The sequence below is a fragment of the Dermacentor variabilis genome, chromosome 8 (assembly GCF_050947875.1).
Source record: "Dermacentor variabilis isolate Ectoservices chromosome 8, ASM5094787v1, whole genome shotgun sequence".
In the NCBI taxonomy this organism is placed as follows: domain Eukaryota; kingdom Metazoa; phylum Arthropoda; class Arachnida; order Ixodida; family Ixodidae; genus Dermacentor; species Dermacentor variabilis.
The window spans coordinates 39517047-39536549 of NC_134575.1; the positions used below are offsets into that span (position 1 = coordinate 39517047).

The window sequence follows — 19503 nt, forward strand, 5'->3', positions numbered from 1 at the left end:
GCCACTCTTAACTGAGGCGACACACTGCAACGGGGTGTGCTCGTCAGAAGACTTCGATCACTCCGAAATAATTTAATCAATAGAGCGCTAAATCTGTAATACAGAAAAGCGAGACCAAGAGCACATGTTCTCGACAGCCAAGGATGGCCTAGGAATTTCTAATTTTTTTTTTGACAACATAACGCAACTTACACCCCTACAAAAACGTTGACAGAAACAAGGAACATTGCAGTAGCGGTGATCATTCTTTCTTTGCGTGGGGCTACACATGGCAAAAGCACAATCTGGTTATGATGCACGACTAAGGTGGGGATTGCGGAATAAATTTGACCCACCTCGGATTTCTGTAACGTGCGCCTAAATATTCAAGTATAGGCGATAATTTTTTTGTTGCATTTCGCCACCATGGAAATGTGGCCGCATTGGCCGGGTTCTAATTTGTGACCCCGAAATGAGCACTGCAACGCCATGGGCGCAGGACTACAGCTTTGGGTAGCGGTCCTCGCGTTGGCTTATTTGGGTGCCAATTGGTCTCGTGTCGTTTTGAACGTCTTGGACCCCGAATAGACGAGGGACGGGACAAGAAGGCCAGATACACGGTCCTGTTCGAGATAAACACTCCCGCTTGAAAGTACAATATGGAAACTTGTCATTCCTTCTTTGGGACGGTATCACGTTTTATTGTGTTTTTTTGTGCTTGTCTTGCTTAAGTACGAGCATGTGAATGTCTCGTTGGCTCTTTTGTCTATTTACCACTTAGGTAACTGAAATGCGCCTTTTCTGTATTCTCGCTTATTACAGAACATTTGTCATGGTTTCTGTAATGCTTTTCGATTCCCTCTTCCCCCATATAACGTCCTTTGAGGCCTTAGTGTACTTAAATTATTAAACCGATAAAGACTCATCCATATTGCCTGTGATTAATCTGCACAAACCTTGCGAAATAACTGCTCCCGTGTTTCGGCAGCATGACGTATAAATTGTGTTGGCACCGTCCAGGTTAGTCTGTAGTACGGAGCTGTTTCAGGACGCTGGCCACATCGACGAAGGCCGTCAAAAAAAAAAGAGAAGAATCATGGTTTCGAATGCTTCGAAGGGCTGTGGAAGAATTATCCTTGTCGATCTCCTAAAGTGCTTTAGTGGATTTATGCGCAAATTTGAATGTGAAAGCGTTATGACTTTCCTGATTGGTTACGTTCGTGGTACGTGACGTCATACGTTATCACATGTCCTTCACAACTCTACCTTAATCCACCTCAATCCACTTTTAGCCACATTAATCCACCGTGCTGTAATTTGCACAAACCTTAATCCACCTTAATCAACCTTGCCCTAATTTGTACCAACCTTAATCATTATTAGTCCACCTTGATCCACCTTACTCTGATTTGTACGAACCTTATTACACTTTAATACGCTTTTATCTACCTTAATACTCTTTCATTCATCTTAATTCACTTTACTCTACCTTAAGTCCCCTTACTATAACTTGTTCTAACTTTAATTTTGTATTGGTACTAACGTCATACAAGACGCCGGTGACGTCACTGATGATGATGATATTTGTTACCACTCGGTACGGAACACGCCAGCTTTTCTATCTCATTGGACATATAATGCCTTCGGAATAACAAATGATATGCGCTTTGCCAGACGCAACAAGATGGTCGAATTAGCTTACGCGGCTACGGAGATGTGAATGGGAAGTGACAGGTAAAGACGTCGTGCTCGGGGTAAGGCCAGGGAACAAGATAGAAAGCAGCAAAAATCACGAGAATGACCAGCACAAGGTATGGGGTTCTGCCTTCTTGTTCTTCCGACTTCCTCCTTCCTCACCTTCCGGTCTTAATCTCGGTTTCCGTGTTTCCCGTTATTCCGTCCACTGATATTCCTCTGATTAGAACGATGTACCCACTCACCACATAACCTATACCGTCACCAAAACAAATACATAACTGGGAACTTACCGGCTGGATGAAAAGCAACCTGCTGTACCTTGTTCTTGATCTTCTTCCTCAGCGAAATGGCGCAACCCACTCGGGGAGATCGGCAATGAATCGGGCGGTGCGAGTACTGCGATTATTACGTTTTCTTTAAAGGAAAAACAATGTGAAACGAAATAAGCGTCTTGTCTCGTTAGGCCGGGCTCAGAGCCCTCTTTTGCTTATTCCTTTAGACTTTCCACTACACGTTAAAATTGCTCAAACCGTTCGTTTCTTCACAGAAAATGAAAAAGCCGAGAAAGAAGAAGCAGGGGGCAGGCTAGCGCGAGGAGCTTACCGGCGGTGCGTGGCTCGGGGCCAAAGGAAGAAGAAGCCGTCGCGCATCCCGGCCGTCCATCTCTAGGCCTCCGCCTCGAAACGGTGAGCGCGCGAAGCGTGGATTCCAGCCCGGAACGATTTCTGAGGGAGTCACTTCGGAGGACGCGATCGGCGATCACTGGGACCCAGAGAGAGAGAGAGAGAGAGAGAGAGAGAGAGGAATATAGGAAGGCGGGGATGTTAATCAGTCAAGGGTCTGGTTATCTACCCTACGCTGGGGAAAGGGAGAAGGGTAAGAGAGAGAAGGGAGGAGGAAGGTGTAGAGACGTGTACGGACAGTACTTGAGTTAGCTTTAGGAAGGCAGGGATGTTAATCACTCCAGGGTTTGGTTATCTACCCTACGCTGGGGGAAGGGAGAAGGGTAAGAGAGAGAAGGAAGGGAGAAGGCGTAGAGACGTGTACGGGCAGTACTTGAGTTAGCTTTACGGCACGCTATGCGGGTGGTGTTGCGAAACTTTCTGCCGAACACTGGGCCGGTGACGCCATGCATAATCTAGGGCCTATCGGTGTCAAGCACGGGGACGGCAGAACGATTTCGCTTAGTTGGAGGGGGTGGGGCGGGAGGGGGCAGAGCGAAATTTCGGAGTGGCAGGCGCAGTGTGTGACGTATCGATTGCGACGAGGCTCGAGCATTGCGAAACATTGCAGACTGACCAACGACGGTCGCTTTCAGCCACACGAGTCGGTGGATAAAGAGCCTTTTGAGAGCCGATTTCGCTTGTTATCGGTCTTTGTTCGACCACACAACACCCAGAAATCGCAGCGGCTTGCTTTATTTCCGGCGTCACATTAGTCGCGCAAATGTGTACGTACAGTTTTAGTTAAAAAAGAGCGCTCGCGTTCACTGCCAGCGACGGCGAGTACGATGCCGTTGAGCTAATTGAAAGGGTTTGTGCGCATCTCCTCCGAAATATGCGGCTGGCATGAAATATAAAATTGGGAGAGCCCTTTTATGTGCCCCGTCATTAAATAATTTAGATTGACAGCTGGGATAGTTGAAGCTACAACCATATGAAAGCCCACAGATGACGCCAAGGAGAGCATAAGGGATGTTATTAGTTTTTTTAACTGTAGAAAGGATAACATAAAGGGAAGTTAAGATGGACGAAAAAATACTTGCCACCAGCGAGTACCAAACTCGCATTCTTCGCATTTCTCAACTGAAGTTTTCCTTTTGCCCTCGTGCCCTGGAAAGGCCAGATATGCCTCGCTTCTGTCGTCGCTGGCGTGACACGTAGCGCTGGTTGAGCGGGCACGTACTAAAGAAATTGTCTCTTCACTTCGTGCTTTATTTTGTTTCGCTTGTTATATCACTTATTGCCTACACCGGTTTGCGAAGCCTCTCGCATGTCATAAGCGCCTCCGAGATGCCTAGTCAACCAAAATTTTACATACTATAACGATGCGCACTATTTGCAGTGTCACATCATATTGTGTGAAGGCCTATTGTGCACGTATAATTAGGCAAACAAAAGAAACATTGACAAGAAAGCAGAGAAAATGCACAGATATATTAGTCGAAATCTCGGAGGCAACGTATGTCATTTGAGTAGCACGTGTTATACGGCACCGAAATGCCACCGACACAACCAACTGAATAGGTTCACCAAGGGGCCTAGAATCTGCACCTTGATAGCCTGCAACTGTTGAAACATGCAGCTGAAGCGGCGATTGATAAGCAACAACACGAATACGACAGCGGCACCGTATGCAAGAGTCCTTTCTGTTGCACTTCCACATGAATGGCCTTCAGGCTGCATTACGATAGTCGCCGCCGGGGCGAAGTAAACGGTGAAGCGGACAGTGACTATGTGAAGTCTCGTTCCAATTCTGGTCAAGACATCAAAGAATACAGGTTCGTGAAGACAGCATGGAAGTCAAAAACGATGCAGGTTAGCTTGCCGTCCAAAATAAGATGGCGGCTGCGCAGGAAGCTAAAAAAATCTATGTGAAAGTCGTCCGCACAGAAAAAATATGTAGCCACGTTTTCCTATGTGCCTAATGTAAGTCGTGTTTTTCATAGGTTCGCACAAGCAAGAGAGCTAAAACACAAAAATATGAGTACTTCCTTAACTTTTTATTGCCACCACTAGGTGGCGTCACATCACAGAACCGCCTTCCCATCGTCTCCCAGACGGTGTCCGACGCGTTGCTTTAGTTGAGCTCGAAGCTGTATCTTTAGCTACCTACACGTAGACCATCTTCGTTGCTGGCCAGAGCTGGGATGCACCCTAGGACTTATTTCTTAATGGGTTAGCCCAGACGCGACAGCAAGTGTACACGCGCATCTCGGAGGCCACTTGAGAGACCAACCTGAGCCCTCGTAACACATGGCGCCACTCGCAGCTGGAGGTATGACGTCAGCCGCTTTCTGCACTCACCTGCGCAGGCAGCGCAGGAGCAGATGGAGCGCAGGGCGTCCCGGCGCAACGTCGAAGACGCCAACGAAGGCGAGATCTTCCAGGAGGTGCGCCTGGATGACAATGGCAACATGGAGGAGGCACCCATCACCGGTACTCGGGCACTCCGGCCTTCTCACTTTCTTACGCTCAGACTCGCTTTGTAAGGCGATTGCTGTGTTCCACTTTGCACGTAAAATTGAACTTAGACTAGCCGTACACAAACCGTAGTCTTTTTGACTTCGTGCACTGCGGCAGCCAGCTTCGCGGTTAAGATGATTGGCGTATGAAACAGTTTCTGCATGCAGTGGTCTAGTTTCTTTCGAAGATGAATTGGGGCTGCACATCTAGATTCATTGTTGTCACCTTGAAACCTTGCGTAACTCCTTTTTTTTGGCTAGGCGAGTGCTGCTTATCGTCATCAAATGTAATTTGTGAATAAGAAGATCGCTTCTGGCATGCTTATTGCTTTTCATAGACTTCGGGTGGGGGGGGGGGAGTGGCGGAGAATTCAGAGGCGTCAGCTTTTGACATAACTGTGGCTATGTTTGTGCCTCTGGGCTGAAGCGTCCGTGGCTCCACAGGCTGTCATGGGGACAGCGTATTCATTTATCCTCGATGAACATCTTTTATACTTTGCATATACGTATAGTACTGTCGAGGGACTTTTCAAGGGCCATGAAATTTTAATTAAGAGGCTGAACTGAGTACAGCAGTGCGAATTAGACGAGTGCAATGTGATTCATAGATTGCACAGGACAAGTGAAAAGTTGAAGCGCAACAGCTTCAACCGGGAAATCGGAAGCTAAAAGCCAACAAGCTCTCTGCGGACATCCTTTAAACATTTTTAGGCGATTCGTGGACTCTATAACAGTTGGTACGAGGCCGATATAAGTGCAGTGAAGTCAAAATGAGCAAATGGCAACATGAGGTACCAAGATCAGGTGTCGGCTCAAGAGTACAGGGTGCGCCAGGCAAAGGAGGACATACTGACAACTTCAGAAAGAGCAGGAATACAGTAAAACCTAGCTATAAAGAAGTTGAAGAACCAGTTAAGATTACTTCGTTATTATCCATAATTTCGTTATATCTATTATTGCATGTACTGTAACATGAACCTCTGGGGATTTCAGTGGAAATTTCACTTCGTTATATCCCGTTTTGTTATAATGAAATTTGACTTAACACCTTTGTTATAGAATATTAACATTGTTTCTCTTGCATATATTTAAATAATAAAACTGATTGAATATAGCACTGATAACAACTGTATAATGGTATTAGGTGATGTGCGTATATTGTCCAGTTGTTCCACATTACCAGCCTTTAGCTAGTTTTTAACATTGACTTATTAGACTTTCTCTCAGTTACGGCCTTTGTACGTCATAGGATGTTCAAACATTGTGAACCAACATTACACATCGAGGGTGATGTGTCCGGAGAAGTTCAGAGGCAGCCTCTCTTGGTTCACGTATATATTCCAACTTGGTTCACGTATATATGTGATATGGGCCCGGTGCCTAATGATCTCGTGCGCACACAGTCTGACTGCAAGCTCTGCCACCCGAAACGGCTGGGGCAATGGTCATCGTTGGCTTTTCATTGTTCTCCTTCGTGGGGGCTTCCCACACTTCTGGAAAAATTTAACCGCTTAAATTGTGCCTGACCGCTTGCAATGCATGTTTCTATACGTTGTCACATACTTCTGTTGAACGCAAGCCTTTGCCACAGCCCGAGAAACAGAGTATTTTGCCAAGTTCAAGTAGGTGGCGATCTTCAAGTGACCGTGGCCGCGTACAAGACGAATATTGTGAATCCATCTCCTGCGTCCCACTGGAAGCTGCTGCCCAAAAATAAATGCGCTAGACCCTTTGTTGTCTTCTCCTGACAGAGGGTCTGGCGAAGGCGATGTTAAGCGCCTATAGAGAAATGGAATGATAATATTGCATTTGGCCCAATCGAAGCCGTGTCCTCAAATGCTTCGCGCCCCCTGTAGGACCTGGGTCCGCTGACTGCCTGCAGAGATGGATAGACTGCACAGAAAAGAAAACGTGCGCCCAGAATGTATAACTGAACTCTGGGGTTCTACGTGCCCCAATTTTAGAAACACTGTCTAATGCGTTTCGAGGGCTACGTGATAACTGCGCTTGTAATTTGGGCATGGTTGAATAATAAAAATAGCAATCTTGACATATTTCCAATTACGTCAAAAACAAACGAATACAATCTGAGGCAAGGCCGGAACCGGAAAAGCACAAACTTCAAGCGCGTAGTTTATATGCGTCCGACTTTTAGCCCCACTTTTTCGGTCCCGTCGCAGCTAAGCTGCGTGATAACTGTAGCTATAGTTTGCGCATGGTTGGCGCGGAAGGTGAGATCAATGGAGAGGTCCGAAGCGTAAACAGTATACACAAGATGCAATGGGGAGGGGGGGCAACGCCTCCTCGTTGCCATTGCAGGTAAGCTCCTTTCGGGCGACGACAAGTCAGCGGGTGGGGCGCTGCGCATACCGACGGCGGTGATGTACTCGTTCGGCGTCGTCATGCTGCTGTCGTCCTGCGTCATCCTGGTGTCGCTCTTCTACATCATGTCGGCGGGTCGGCCCTTCTCTCCGCGGGACAAGCCGCTGCCCAAGCCGGAGCCCACGATGACCATTAAGCTGCGCGTGGCCGACCTGCCTGAGAGCTTCATGGGCGCGTTGCGTCAGCGGGCCGGGGGACCTGGAGCCGCCAATGGGTCGGCGGCCGCCACAGCGACAGGTGGGCGCAAGAAAACGATGGATATATGCATTCTGTAGACCTTCCTAATGCTTTCGCATTAGGAGTGTCAAAGTGGATGGGTGTATACATTCTGTAGACCTTCCTAATGCTTTCGCATTAGGAGTGTCAAACTGGATGGATATATACATTCTGTAGACCTTCTTATTGCTGTCGCGTTGGGAGTGTCAAAGTGGATGGATATATACATTCTGTAGACCTTCTTAATGCTTTCGCATTAGGAGTGTCAAAGTGGATGGATGTATACATTCTGTAGACCTTCTTATTGCTGTCGCATTGGGAGTGTCAAAGTGGATGGATATATACATTCTATAGACCTTCTTAATGCTTTCGTATTATGAGTGTCAAAGTGGATGGATATATACATTTTGTAGACCTTCTTAATGCTGTCGCATTGGGAGTGTCAAAGTGGATGGATATATACATTCTGTAGACCTTCTTAATGCTGTCGCATGTGGAGCGTCAAACTGGATGGATATATACATTCTGTAGACCTTCTTAATGCTGTCGCATTGGGAGTGTCAAAGTGGATGGATATATACATTCTGTAGATCTTCTTAATGCTTTCGCATTAGGATGTGTCAAAGTGGATGGATATATACATTCTGTAGACCTTCTTAATGCTTTCACATAGGAGTGTCAAAGTGGGTGAATATATACATTTTTAGACCTTCTTAATGCTGTCGCATGTGGAGCGTCAAACTGGATGGATATATACATTCTGTAGACATCCTTAACGCTTTCGCATTAGGAGTGTCAAAGTGGAAAAAGCGTGCGTGTGTGATTTTCTACATAATCGCTCGTGAGCGTGTCGATCGCGCTAGACTTGTTAATGCCTCGCTATCAGCTCGAAACAGGCCTGTTTTCAAGTTTTGTAGTGTATAGCTTACAGAAGAGAAGTAATTTCGTTGTAACTCGTTTACGTTGGGGCTGAGTTGTGACCAAGTCTTCAGCCTCGAATATTTGCCTCGAATTCAGCCTCGAATTCAGTGGTCCCAGCTTCTAACACGTGACTGTGAGTCTCGGCGAGTTTCGGTGAATGAGGCGTCAGTGAAGACTAGGAAAACAACATTTTACATGCGCGTGCGAGTGTATATACTAAACTTGCGGTGGTGTCGTTTGCTGACTGGATTTCAGGTGAACGTAACGTGGAAAAAGGCATCTGGGGAAAGAAAGACCTTTGCTGGAGAGATTTCCCGCTAAACCGAATAACAGCGACGCACAATGTCCACAGATTTACACCCTTAAGGGTGCTTAAAGGTGCAAATTCGTCTGTAACTCACGCCCTTATACCGCGTGGGTTTAAAAGTATGAGTTATAGGCAGAAAACATCCTTAAGTGCGTTGCTGGGTGTAACAGTGCTGTTGTCCTTTACCGGGGAAAATGTTAGCGTTAAAAAATGCAGGAACGCGGATTATTCATCTGCTGAATTGATCTTGAGATTAATAGGTTAGCATACCGGGTGTGACATGCCACCGGAGACATTTTTTTTTTTCGAAAGCCACCGACCTGAGTCGCGGTCACGGAGACGGTCGACGACACTCGCCGGCAGCGCCACCTCGCGTGGCCGGCAGCGCCAGCGACCGTCGCGCCGCGCCGGAGCACCCGGGCGAGCCGAGGATGATGGCCCAGGTGTACGGCGACAACGCGGTCGTCGACGACGAAGGCTACGCGAACATCGGCAGAGTTGGCCCGATGCCCAGCAGGGGCGACGTCAAGGAGATCGTGGTCATCCAGAGCCCCATATGCAGCCAGGTGTGGGAGAGTCAACGCGTCGACTGCCACCCGGAGTCAGCCCCGAGCCACGAGTCCTGCCGGTGAGCTGCAGACCCTTCGTTCGGGGAGCGGAGGAGGGAGGGGGGAAAAGGGGGGGGCAGCTTGTAGCCGCTGATCCGATGCCTCTGTTTGAATGCCGTTTCTTCGTTTGCACTTTGAATGTCGTCATATTCACGGTCGTGGTTCTCGTACATAAACACCACAGAACGGAAGGTTACACAGTGCCTTCCAACTGGGAAGGACTCGGGGGGCTAATCTGGACACTCGCAGATTTCGCCATGTTCTCGTTTCGTGTAAATGCGGGAGCCCGTGGCAATCTTTCCAATCTGTCCAATCGATGCAATCAGTCAAGTCAATCCGGTTCAATCAGAGGTAGACACATTATTTACGAAACGCAAGAGTAACAGGTTTGAGGTTGACTTCTCTAGCTTGCTGTTCTGCGTCGGGATAGCAGGAATGAGAGAGAAAGAGTTAGGCGTGGTGAAGGTGCGGGCAGAAATCCGCAAAAAAAGCCGCGAGTCAAGCACCGTGCTGCTCTGCGCGGACTGGGAGGAGAAGGTGAGTGAGCATCTCCTCTTCTGCTCCGGCTACGACGGCTGAGCGCGGCCGACCATCTTGGAAGCAATCTGTGGCGGATTCGAAGGCTACGCGGCCCGAGATGGCTGGTTGCTTCGCATGCGCTGTGTTCTCGCGCGCTTGGTTCGCATTGAAGTTAGAGGCAGCGTGGAGGGGAATTCGCTCGCCGCTGCTGCCACTCTTCCTCAGGGCAGCTTTCTGACTTCGAGTGTGTGCGGTCATCGATTGAGATATAGTCGTGTTTGCGTGTGCGTGCGTGACGGCAGCGTGCTCATTCAGTTTGTAAGCGAATGTCCACAGCAGTTTATGCACCTGATGAAACTAGGAACCCTTACATTGTATAGCTGTCAATAATTTGCTATTGCAATCAATGCGTCGCCTTTCGGGCGAAAACTGCAACTTTTGTGGCACAACTATGGCTAAGCATCGGATGGTTTTTTATGCACTTGTGTCGTGCTGTAACCGGTTAAATAGACAATTAGTTGAGGAATGCCGCATGCAAATCAGCAGCAACGGTTCCTTAGTCAACTTTCGGCAGCTTCGCATAGTAGGACAGGGAAGGAAGAGAAGAAACATATTGAAAACCGTTATCTGTTATCCCGATTTTATGAACTAATCTGTTACTCTTGCCAAGCCAACAAAACTCCGGTAGAACCCTTCTCACGGTGGACGTCGACGTTACTGTGATTAGCCTAGAAGCAATATTGCAATGCCGGAATGGACACACGGCGCCATCTTGCTGCACCGCCGAAAAGATTGCGCTGATATATATATATATATATATATATATATATATATATATATATATATATATATATATATATATATATATATATATAATATTATCGCCGAAAAAAAACATTGTAGAATTGCTGCACGTTAACCATTATGGTCCTACCAACGCTTTTCACCAGCGCTGAAGTAGCAGGTTTAAGTTACTGCAGTGTTAGTTTTGCACGCTCTCTTGTGAGACACTGCGTCACCAGATGTCGCTACGAGCGTTGTTGCCGCCCTACATCTCTGCTGAAACCCGGTATCCGCAAATGCCGAGATTGCCGGCTCGCTGAAGGCTCTCCATTGAAAGAAGAATGTCTGAATATATGTACGCGGATTCTATACCACACAGCACCGGATAATATTTGGGGTCCTTTTTCGTCGTTGAAGAGCGGCGCGTACCCCGAGGCCGGTGAACCCATGTTGGCGTCACAGAAGTTAATTGAAGAGCGACAGTGGCAGAGACCCAGTGACCCAAGCCGACGTGAAGAGAGAGAGAGAGAATAAACATTTATTTCGTAAAGCGAGTAGAAAATTTCCTCGATGAGTGGGGCCCTCAGTCCAGGGCTCCATTGCCATGCGCGACTTCGCGAGCCCGCTGGATCAGCCGTTGCTGTTCCTGCTGGCTTGTGCTGAGCAGCGCAGACTCCCAAGAGGAAAGGGTAGGGTTGGGTATAGGAGGAACACCTGAAGGGTTAGGGCATTCCCATATGGAGTGATACACCGTGGGTTTGGCCCCACAGTGGGGACAATAGGAAGGGTACAGGGTGGGATGAAAGATATGTAGCATGTGGAGACAAGGAAATGAATTGGTCTGCAGTTGCCGCCAGACAGCGGCATCTGCTGTATTAAGCGAAAGGCGAGCGGTTAGGTGCAGGCACAGATGCCGGAAAGTGGTTTCAAGTGCCCTAAGAACGCCAAAAGTACCTCAAGTTGCAATTGCTGTACTGGTACTGTACGCCCGCTCGTGGCGGATGCGTACGGTTTGCTGAGAGTTTGCCGTAAGGGCTACAGAGGCGATCGTCGTGATCGGCATCATAATTGACCGTACCATTAAACGAGTATGCCTGAACTAGTGAGGTGCAGTGGAAGAAACGTCAGCGGTTGAAGTTCCTAGGAGGCTTTGCCATCAACGAGTGGCCAGGCACAATGATCCTTAGCTTAAGCGATGTTGTCGAGGGGCATGCGCATTCAGCTAGGGCATGGACCGATCAGAATGAACTAAGCCAAAAACAATGTCACTTAGCTTCGTTATTCTGGCGAGGACCAACGCGTTCAGCTATGGTTGGCACTGATGGCCGGACGATGTGACCCTAAGCAAGCGTGTCTAGTTGTGTCAGAACATCCTTCGCTCAGTCTCGAGCGCGCACCACAATTTGAATCTTCTACTCCAGTGAAGCATTATTTAAAAAAGAGTCTGAGAAAGTAAATAAAAAGGTATCAAGCGTATACAATCTGAGTGTCCCCATCACATGTCCGTGTTCCATTCAATGGTGCCGTAATATGCGCAGATCGTCCCTGCGCAACCGCGGCGAAGTTTGGGTGAAGTAAACATAGGATCAGACGGAGATTACTGCAGAGAACGGGAGCGTTTTTTTCTATTTATTTATTGACCCGTGCTGAAGTACCGTCTCAAAACACACACGTACACACACACGCACGTACGCAGGCACACGAAGAGTAACCTTCAACCTGCACAAATTATCGCGCTGCCTCCGCGAAAGACCTCGTGCTCCAACCACATGTCGCACGGGTCGCAGAACCCGCGGCTGCTGCTTCGAGCCCGTGAACGCGTCGGCGGAGAACCTGGAGCCGGGTTTCCAGCTGCCACCGGCCTGCTTCTACCCGGCCAATTACTTGGGCTACAAGGTGGACACCATCCAGCGGTCGCCCACGAGGACCGTCGTGCGCGCCGTCCGCGTCACGCCGTCGGGGCTGCCCGACGACCTCCGTGCAGTCCAGGTCGAGGTCATCAACTACAACGACAACACCGCCCGCATCAGGGTAAGCGAACGTCCTGCTCGTGCAGCGGGCGCGTGCATGCGCTGTAAACTTATTTTGGCTTCATCCTTAAGGCTCCTTAAGGGTCCTTAAGGGAGCAAATCAGCCTATGTCTCCAACTCTTACAACCGTAAAATGTGTAAGGGTGGGAGTTATAGACCGAAAGCACCCTTAAGGGTGCAAATTGGCGTATCTCTTCCACTCTTGCACCCGTAAAAGTGTAATGGGGTAGTATAGACAGAAAGCACCCTTAAGGGCGCAAGTGGCGTATGTCTTCCACTCTTACACCCTTAAAAAGTGTCACGGTGGGAGCTTTAGACAGAAAGCACCCTTAAGAGTGCAAATCGGCGTATGTCTCCCAACCTTACACCAGTAAAAAGTGTAACTGTGGGAATTATAGACAGAATGCACCCTTAAGAGTGCAAATCGGCGTATGTCTTCCACTCTTACACCCGCAAAAAGTGTAAAGGGGACAGTTATAGACGGAAATCGCCCTTAAGGGGGCAAGTCGGCGTATGCCTCTCACTCTTGCACCCGTAAAAAGTGTAACGGTGGGAGTTATAGGCAGAGAGCACCTTTAAGGGTGCAAATAGGTTTACAGTGCACGGGAAACGATAGGTTGGAAAAAGGACTCAGTTTGGACTCAAGAAAAGATGACTCATTAAGTGTGGGTTTGAGGCTTCAAATTAAATTCCTGAGTTTTAAGTGCCCGAAAACCATGATCTGATAACACTGTAAGCCATAGAGGGTGACGGCGGAGTAATTTTGATCACTTGGGTTTCCTTAACATTCAGCTAATGCACAATAAACAAAATTTTCTTTTGCTTTTTGCCCTCAGCGAAATGCGGTCGCCAGGGCTGGGACATGAACCCGCTACCTTCGTGCCTATAGCAGTGCAAGGCCGTAGCCAATAAGCCAACAGGATGTGTGGACTTGAGCCTCTCGCGCGAATATATGCGACACGATAAGCTCTCGCGTATAACGTTTCGTCCCGTGTAAGACTCGCGCATTCGTCATTAAAACTCAGTCGCTGCATATGGCGTCTTCAGCGAAAACTTAGGAGGTTCCTCGTCATGCGAATACACTCAAATTCAAATTAAGACAATTACTCCCTAACGTTCGTTTCTCATGGGCCCGTGAACTTTGTGTGAGCGAAGGTCGAATTTGTTCTCCAACATGCACAACGTTACACGCGAAGTGTGGATTGGAAGTTGAAATATATGTGCAAATCGCGCAGTTTGACTACTGAACACTAATCTCGCGCAATATATTTGTATTTGACGCAATTTTTTTCATCAGCTGTGGCCACTCGAATGCAGATATGGCCGTTCTCCATCACGTTGTTTTTACGGTTACAAGCAACCTTGCTGGGAGCTACACAGTGGTTCACGTACCCGTGACCCTCCTAAAGGTGGGCCCGAGCGACTAACAGACGTTTCCATCGTTTCACTATTTCCTGACTTTAATTGACAAAAATACTGTTTGAAGTGGTGTTTTTTTCGCTTCGTTTTATAACTGCGACTTGCTGCAGTGGCTGAATCTAGTGTGTAGCTTATTTGTCTCGTATGGCATGAATCTGCTTTGGAATGTTGGTTTCTATATAAAAATAATAAGGAAGGATATGAAACACAATTTGCCCGAAGCGTTGCTGCACTGCCGAGCACTTCCGAGAATCACATGGACAACAAGAACATTACTTTTGAACCTAGCGTTTTGTTGTAAACCACGAACATACACAAAATATGCAAGAAACTCAATATCGTTCCAAGTGTAAGAAATTCAGGAATGCCAAAAGTTCAGAAATGATTTATTGTGGTCCGGGCATATTTCATCGGTTATACAGATCAGCCAAACAGAGATAAAGAAGGTATGTTTATTAAGATTGTTTCAGCAGTTTCAATAAATCGCGCTTGACGTTGTATAGATGCTTCGCGTTTACATCTTCGTGACCGGCCTTTTAGGGTACTGACACATTGAGAAGCTGCCTAAGCAAAAAACACAACCGTGCGACAGCATTTGACAATCGCAGTCGTGACTGAGTGAGTAGGACGCACGGCTCGGTTGTGGAAGGGGCGGGTCTCAATCTCTACCGCCGGACACCCGCCAGTTTATAAGACGACCCGCCGTGATTGCTCAGTGGCTATGGTGTTGGGCTGCTGAGCACGAGGTCGCGGGATCGAATCCCGGCCACGGCGGCCGCATTTCGATGGGGGCGAAATGCGAAAACACCGGTGTACTTAGATTTAGGTGCACGCTAAAGAACCCCCGTGGTCGAAATTTCCGGAGTCCTCCACTACGGCATTCGTCATAATCAAATAGTGGTTTTGGCACGCAAAACACCATAATTTTTTAAAGTTTACAAGAAGAGTCGCCCTCCTTGGCGAGGAATCGGGCGTTCCAGCGGTTTGTTGTAGGGCATAGGTTTGTTCGAACCGCTAAGCTTGCTGGGCCCGAACCAAGACCCCCCCCCCCCAAAAAAAAGAAACAAAAATCCAGGACGGCGAATCGACAACAGGAATAGTCCGCTGAAAATCGGTTACCGCCAAAATAAAGGCAGAACAGAGCACCGACGTCAACGTGGCCACCATGCTCGAGTATTAGCACGATGAGAAGCAGGTGCGGCCATGGCGTCACGTGAAAAAAAATCTATCTATGCACCGGCAACCATGCGCGCAGGTTTACGACCCGAGGTCGTCGCGGTACGAGGTACCGCTGCCGAACGTGCCTAAGAGAGACCACTACTTCCCGGTGATGTACGACACCTCGGTCAGCCCGGCTGGAGACGTCGAGATCATCCGGCCGGTGTCCAGAAAAGTGGTGTACGTATCGGCTGGCTACGGTGATCACCCTTGTTGGATAGCAAACCTGACTGACGTGAAGGCCGACTTTCTGCACGAATTGTACCGGAAAGGAAAAAAAAATAATGCCGTTCTGCCGGCAGCTTCTAAAGACCTCTGCCCGCTGCAATTTTTACATTAGATCCCAAGTACTTGTGCTATAGTTGGTTCAGAATCGTAAAAGAAAGTCGAAACAGTTTAAAGAATTGAGGTCGCGAGGAAAGTTCTTAAGATCTAGTCATTCAATGCAGCCTTTTGCCGCCCTCATGGTGCATTCCCTCTGTAATGATAGAAGTTAATGAGCTCAGGCAGTCTAGATGTATGGCGTTTCATATTCACCAAACCACTAGATACGACCGCATGCGGGTAGTTCCACATGAATGATATTTACACGAAGGTCCTGTATCTTGCCACTTAAACGCATATTCATGTAGGAAATGTCTCCAACGTCCAAAAGGCTCACTCAGAAAAGGCTTCTATCTCAATCTACAAAAGTCCTTGTAGGTCTCGCCGCCTGAACGGCAAAGGGACGGTGCACAGAAAGCATGCAACCTTTGAAAAAAGCGCAACAGCACTCGAAGGTGATGGTCAACATCCTCACAAATCGTTCTTCTTTGCTGGGACTCGAAAGGGCCGAAGGGTTGACATTGAAGGCGTCCTATGCAAATAGTACACGCTAAGGAAAGGGTGTTTTTGCATCTCTGTACCCAACTTCCTTACACTGTGAACTATGAACGTCGCATAATTGAAAAGGGTGTTTAAGCGAATTAATGCACCCGTTTGAAAGGGTGATTTTTTTTGTGGAATTGCAACTTTTTACCCTGATATGTGTTTTGTCGAAATGCACACTACCTTTTATTTTTACGGCGATATCGTTCATTCTATCAAAGCCCAAGTCTTCTCCGTCATCTGTCTGAAGTAATCCGGAAGTGTTTTCCCAGGTGTGTATCAAAATATGAAGCGAGACAGAAAACTGGCACAGCCCGCATGCAGGACTCGAACCTGCAGATTCCCAGTCGGAATCGTTACCCCGGTAACACTCGGCCGACACAAACACGGAGAATAATACGGCACCTTAACAGTGCAGTGGTGCCTCACCCTGCTCTGATAGGCTGACGTTACGATTGTCAGTGCTTCAATCTATATAAATCCGCACCAAGGTGAAACAGTTTGAGCGAAGTTAGCAGTGAAATTTGAAATGCAGGAAGGAGAGAAGGGGACAAAGTAGTTGCATGTCATTCCAGTTTACGACCAGGGTGCACCACTCCTACAAAATAAACGCGTTCGTATCGGTAGTAGATTGCTCCTCGGGCACATACGAGCGTTCATTCAAACCGACATTACATGAATCAGCGCAAGAATTGCTGACCTTAACACTGCGCCGGTCCCGATGCTGCACCTGAAAGAACGTGTGCCTGAAGAACTGTGATTGGCTGACGCTCCATTATTCGCTTACGATTCCCAGCTGATCTGTAAAACAGCGCGAAGCTAGAACTTAAACGTAGCCACTGGCGAAAAATCTCGAAAGGGACGGTACAGGATGTAAAAGAAACGCCGCGTATTTTCCACTTCACCGCCGGGACCGTCATGTACATGAAGTAAGAGGCTGACATGCATAAACTACCGTCTATATGACGTGCTCTAACTATTACTTGACGCAAACTGCTGGGAAATAGGAACGCGTACCTTTTTTTTTACTTGCTTGAAACGTGTAAATGTCCGAGCACCCTTCAATTCCGCAAGGTGTGTGTTTCACACAAAACACCCTTCTAGTGGCATAAAATTAATGAAAGGGTGCACTAAGGGTGTTCTGCTAACGAATACACTCATTCACGAATTTTTCAGGGGAAGTGGGGATGGTGTGCAAAAATAGTGTTTCGACACGCAATCCACCCTCGAGGGTGTTACTTTTCTCAGTGTGTGCTGTTCTGGTACAAATAAAGTTTTCGCACCGCGTTTGCTTCTGTCTTAGCATGTAATGACTTCACGCGAAAGTTTTCACGTCCACGCTTGCAGGTTCCACACAAACTTGTCGACACTGGTATTCGCCGACCAGTTCCTTCAGATGTCCACCTACATCCCGTCGCGTTACGTGTACGGAGTCGGAGACGTCAAGTCACCGCTGCTGCGGAGCACGGACTGGCAGAAGATCACTCTCTTCAACGCTGGGAGATCACCTACGGTGAGAGAGAGCTTTGATGAATACCAGAGAGGCTTGCCTGGCGGCATGCTTAGCGCGCTACTCCAGATGGAAAGGATGCGAAAAATGAAATGACGCGCACAATTAGCAACGGAGGTACACGACATGCGCAAAACACATCCCTTCAACACCAAACTAAAGTGTCTCATTAAGACTAGTGCCTCTAAGAAAGTACAAACGCGCCTTCGTTGCGCTAGGTTAGCTTAGGTTAGGCAGTGCTGGCCCATGGGCCAAGTACGTGTCTTGGTTCAAAGGATGACACGTGATGAATGTTGAGTGCGGACGTTGAGGCAATTCTTTGTAATAGACCCACGGTGGAATCTGTTTGTCGCTGTAGGCCTCACGTAGTTGAGAGCGTGCTGCGAATCCCGGTGAGCCAGGCAGACGACAAACAAGACCGTTTGACAAGTGAATGAGGAAAGAATGAAAGCACTGGTTAGACACCACGGCGGAGAGAGAACTTACGAATGCTGTTGTCCCGCATGTGGGCAGTATACTGTGATACGTCGAAAGCATTTTGTAATAGCACCTATTTGCAGGGAATTTCCGCAGACGCAGTCGATTGACCTTGTGTGAAGGCAAGGTGGGTTACCAGACAGACATGCGTGGCGGGAGTTTGCCATTACCCCACATTTGGCTTAACCTACTACCCCACACTCCAGCAGGCGCTATAGCATCTCGGCTGTGCAATGCCCGGTCAAGAATTTGTGTAAGCGCGAAAAATAGATGCAGTGGACTCCGGTCGAACGAAAAGTCGCTTAAACAGAACTACCATATAAATGGGGCGAGGGTATCTTTGGTTGGCCACGCATAGGAACAATGTTAACAAACATCGGTTAAACGGAACGGGGACCGAAACTTCATCTACCTCGTCAGCTCTCATGCTTCGTATGAGCCGAGGATTACATTACAAGAAGTTCAAATGGTTACACCAAATAGAGAGGAAAATTTAATGTATCACTCATTCGCGCGGTATTGGCAGCTGCTGATGCAGCGTTCACGTTGCCTATATAGATATTGTGTTCTTTTGTGCATCGAGATAGCGCCTGCCAAAAAGAAATCTGAGTAGCTTTGATACTCCACGAAAGCTACTCCGTGAAGATAGCTGTTGTACTCCAGGCAGAGTACAATACCTACAATAATGTCTTTTCTTTTCACCGGGTTGGAAATAAAACATCCGACGCTTTCGAAATAGAACGACTTTTCGTAACGTATATTTTTTTGCATCCTTCACAGAAACGAAAGTTCCGATAAACGGGACTCGGCCTTTCTTTTTTGTAATGAATCGTGAACTAGCCGTATCAGCTATGGATCCAGGCGCCGACACAGTCATTTTTGTATGCCTTTTAGTGCAATGCGATGAGCAAAACGAGAACAAGGCGAAAGCAGGAGCCAACGTTTCGACAAGTGGACTCGTCTTTTTCAAGGCCTTCAAAAAGACGAGTCCACTTGTCGAAACGTTGGCTCTCGCTTTCACCTTGTTCTCGTTTCGTTCATCGTCTTGAATTTCCATCTTCCGCCTTCCCCCTGTTTCAGTGCGATAAACGTTCTTACTGTTCAACAAGTTAGGGAAATCAGTTTACGAGGACCCTTCCAGGCGAGCGTATAGTTCGTGCAGGCCCAAATGACGGGTGTCTTCTTCTTTTTTGCATCTGTGTGTGTGTTCGCAGGAGGGCAAGAACTTGTACAGCAGCCACCCGTTCATGCTGGTGCACGAGGAGACTGGCGAGAGCTGTGGCATCTTCCTGCTCAACAGCAATGCCATGGGTGAGCGACGGGCTGGCACGCGACGCAACGGCCATCCTAGTCACGGCTGCGACATTTATCACTGCTGCCGTGTG

The 19503-nt window shown here is 47.9% G+C and overlaps 1 protein-coding gene across 1 annotated transcript in view; it reads left to right on the top strand.

The window, feature by feature from the left end:
• The first annotated feature begins 4208 nt into the window (after window positions 1-4208).
• LOC142591368 (lysosomal alpha-glucosidase-like) overlaps window positions 4209-19503 on the top strand; it is a 36087-nt gene continuing 20792 nt past the window's right edge. The window contains exons 1-8 of the mRNA XM_075703694.1: window positions 4209-4214; window positions 4712-4835; window positions 7181-7480; window positions 9000-9315; window positions 12385-12628; window positions 15302-15444; window positions 17479-17644; window positions 19333-19429. Coding sequence (XP_075559809.1) covers window positions 4209-4214; window positions 4712-4835; window positions 7181-7480; window positions 9000-9315; window positions 12385-12628; window positions 15302-15444; window positions 17479-17644; window positions 19333-19429 — 1396 coding nt within the window. The remainder of the gene's footprint in view (window positions 4215-4711; window positions 4836-7180; window positions 7481-8999; window positions 9316-12384; window positions 12629-15301; window positions 15445-17478; window positions 17645-19332; window positions 19430-19503) is intronic.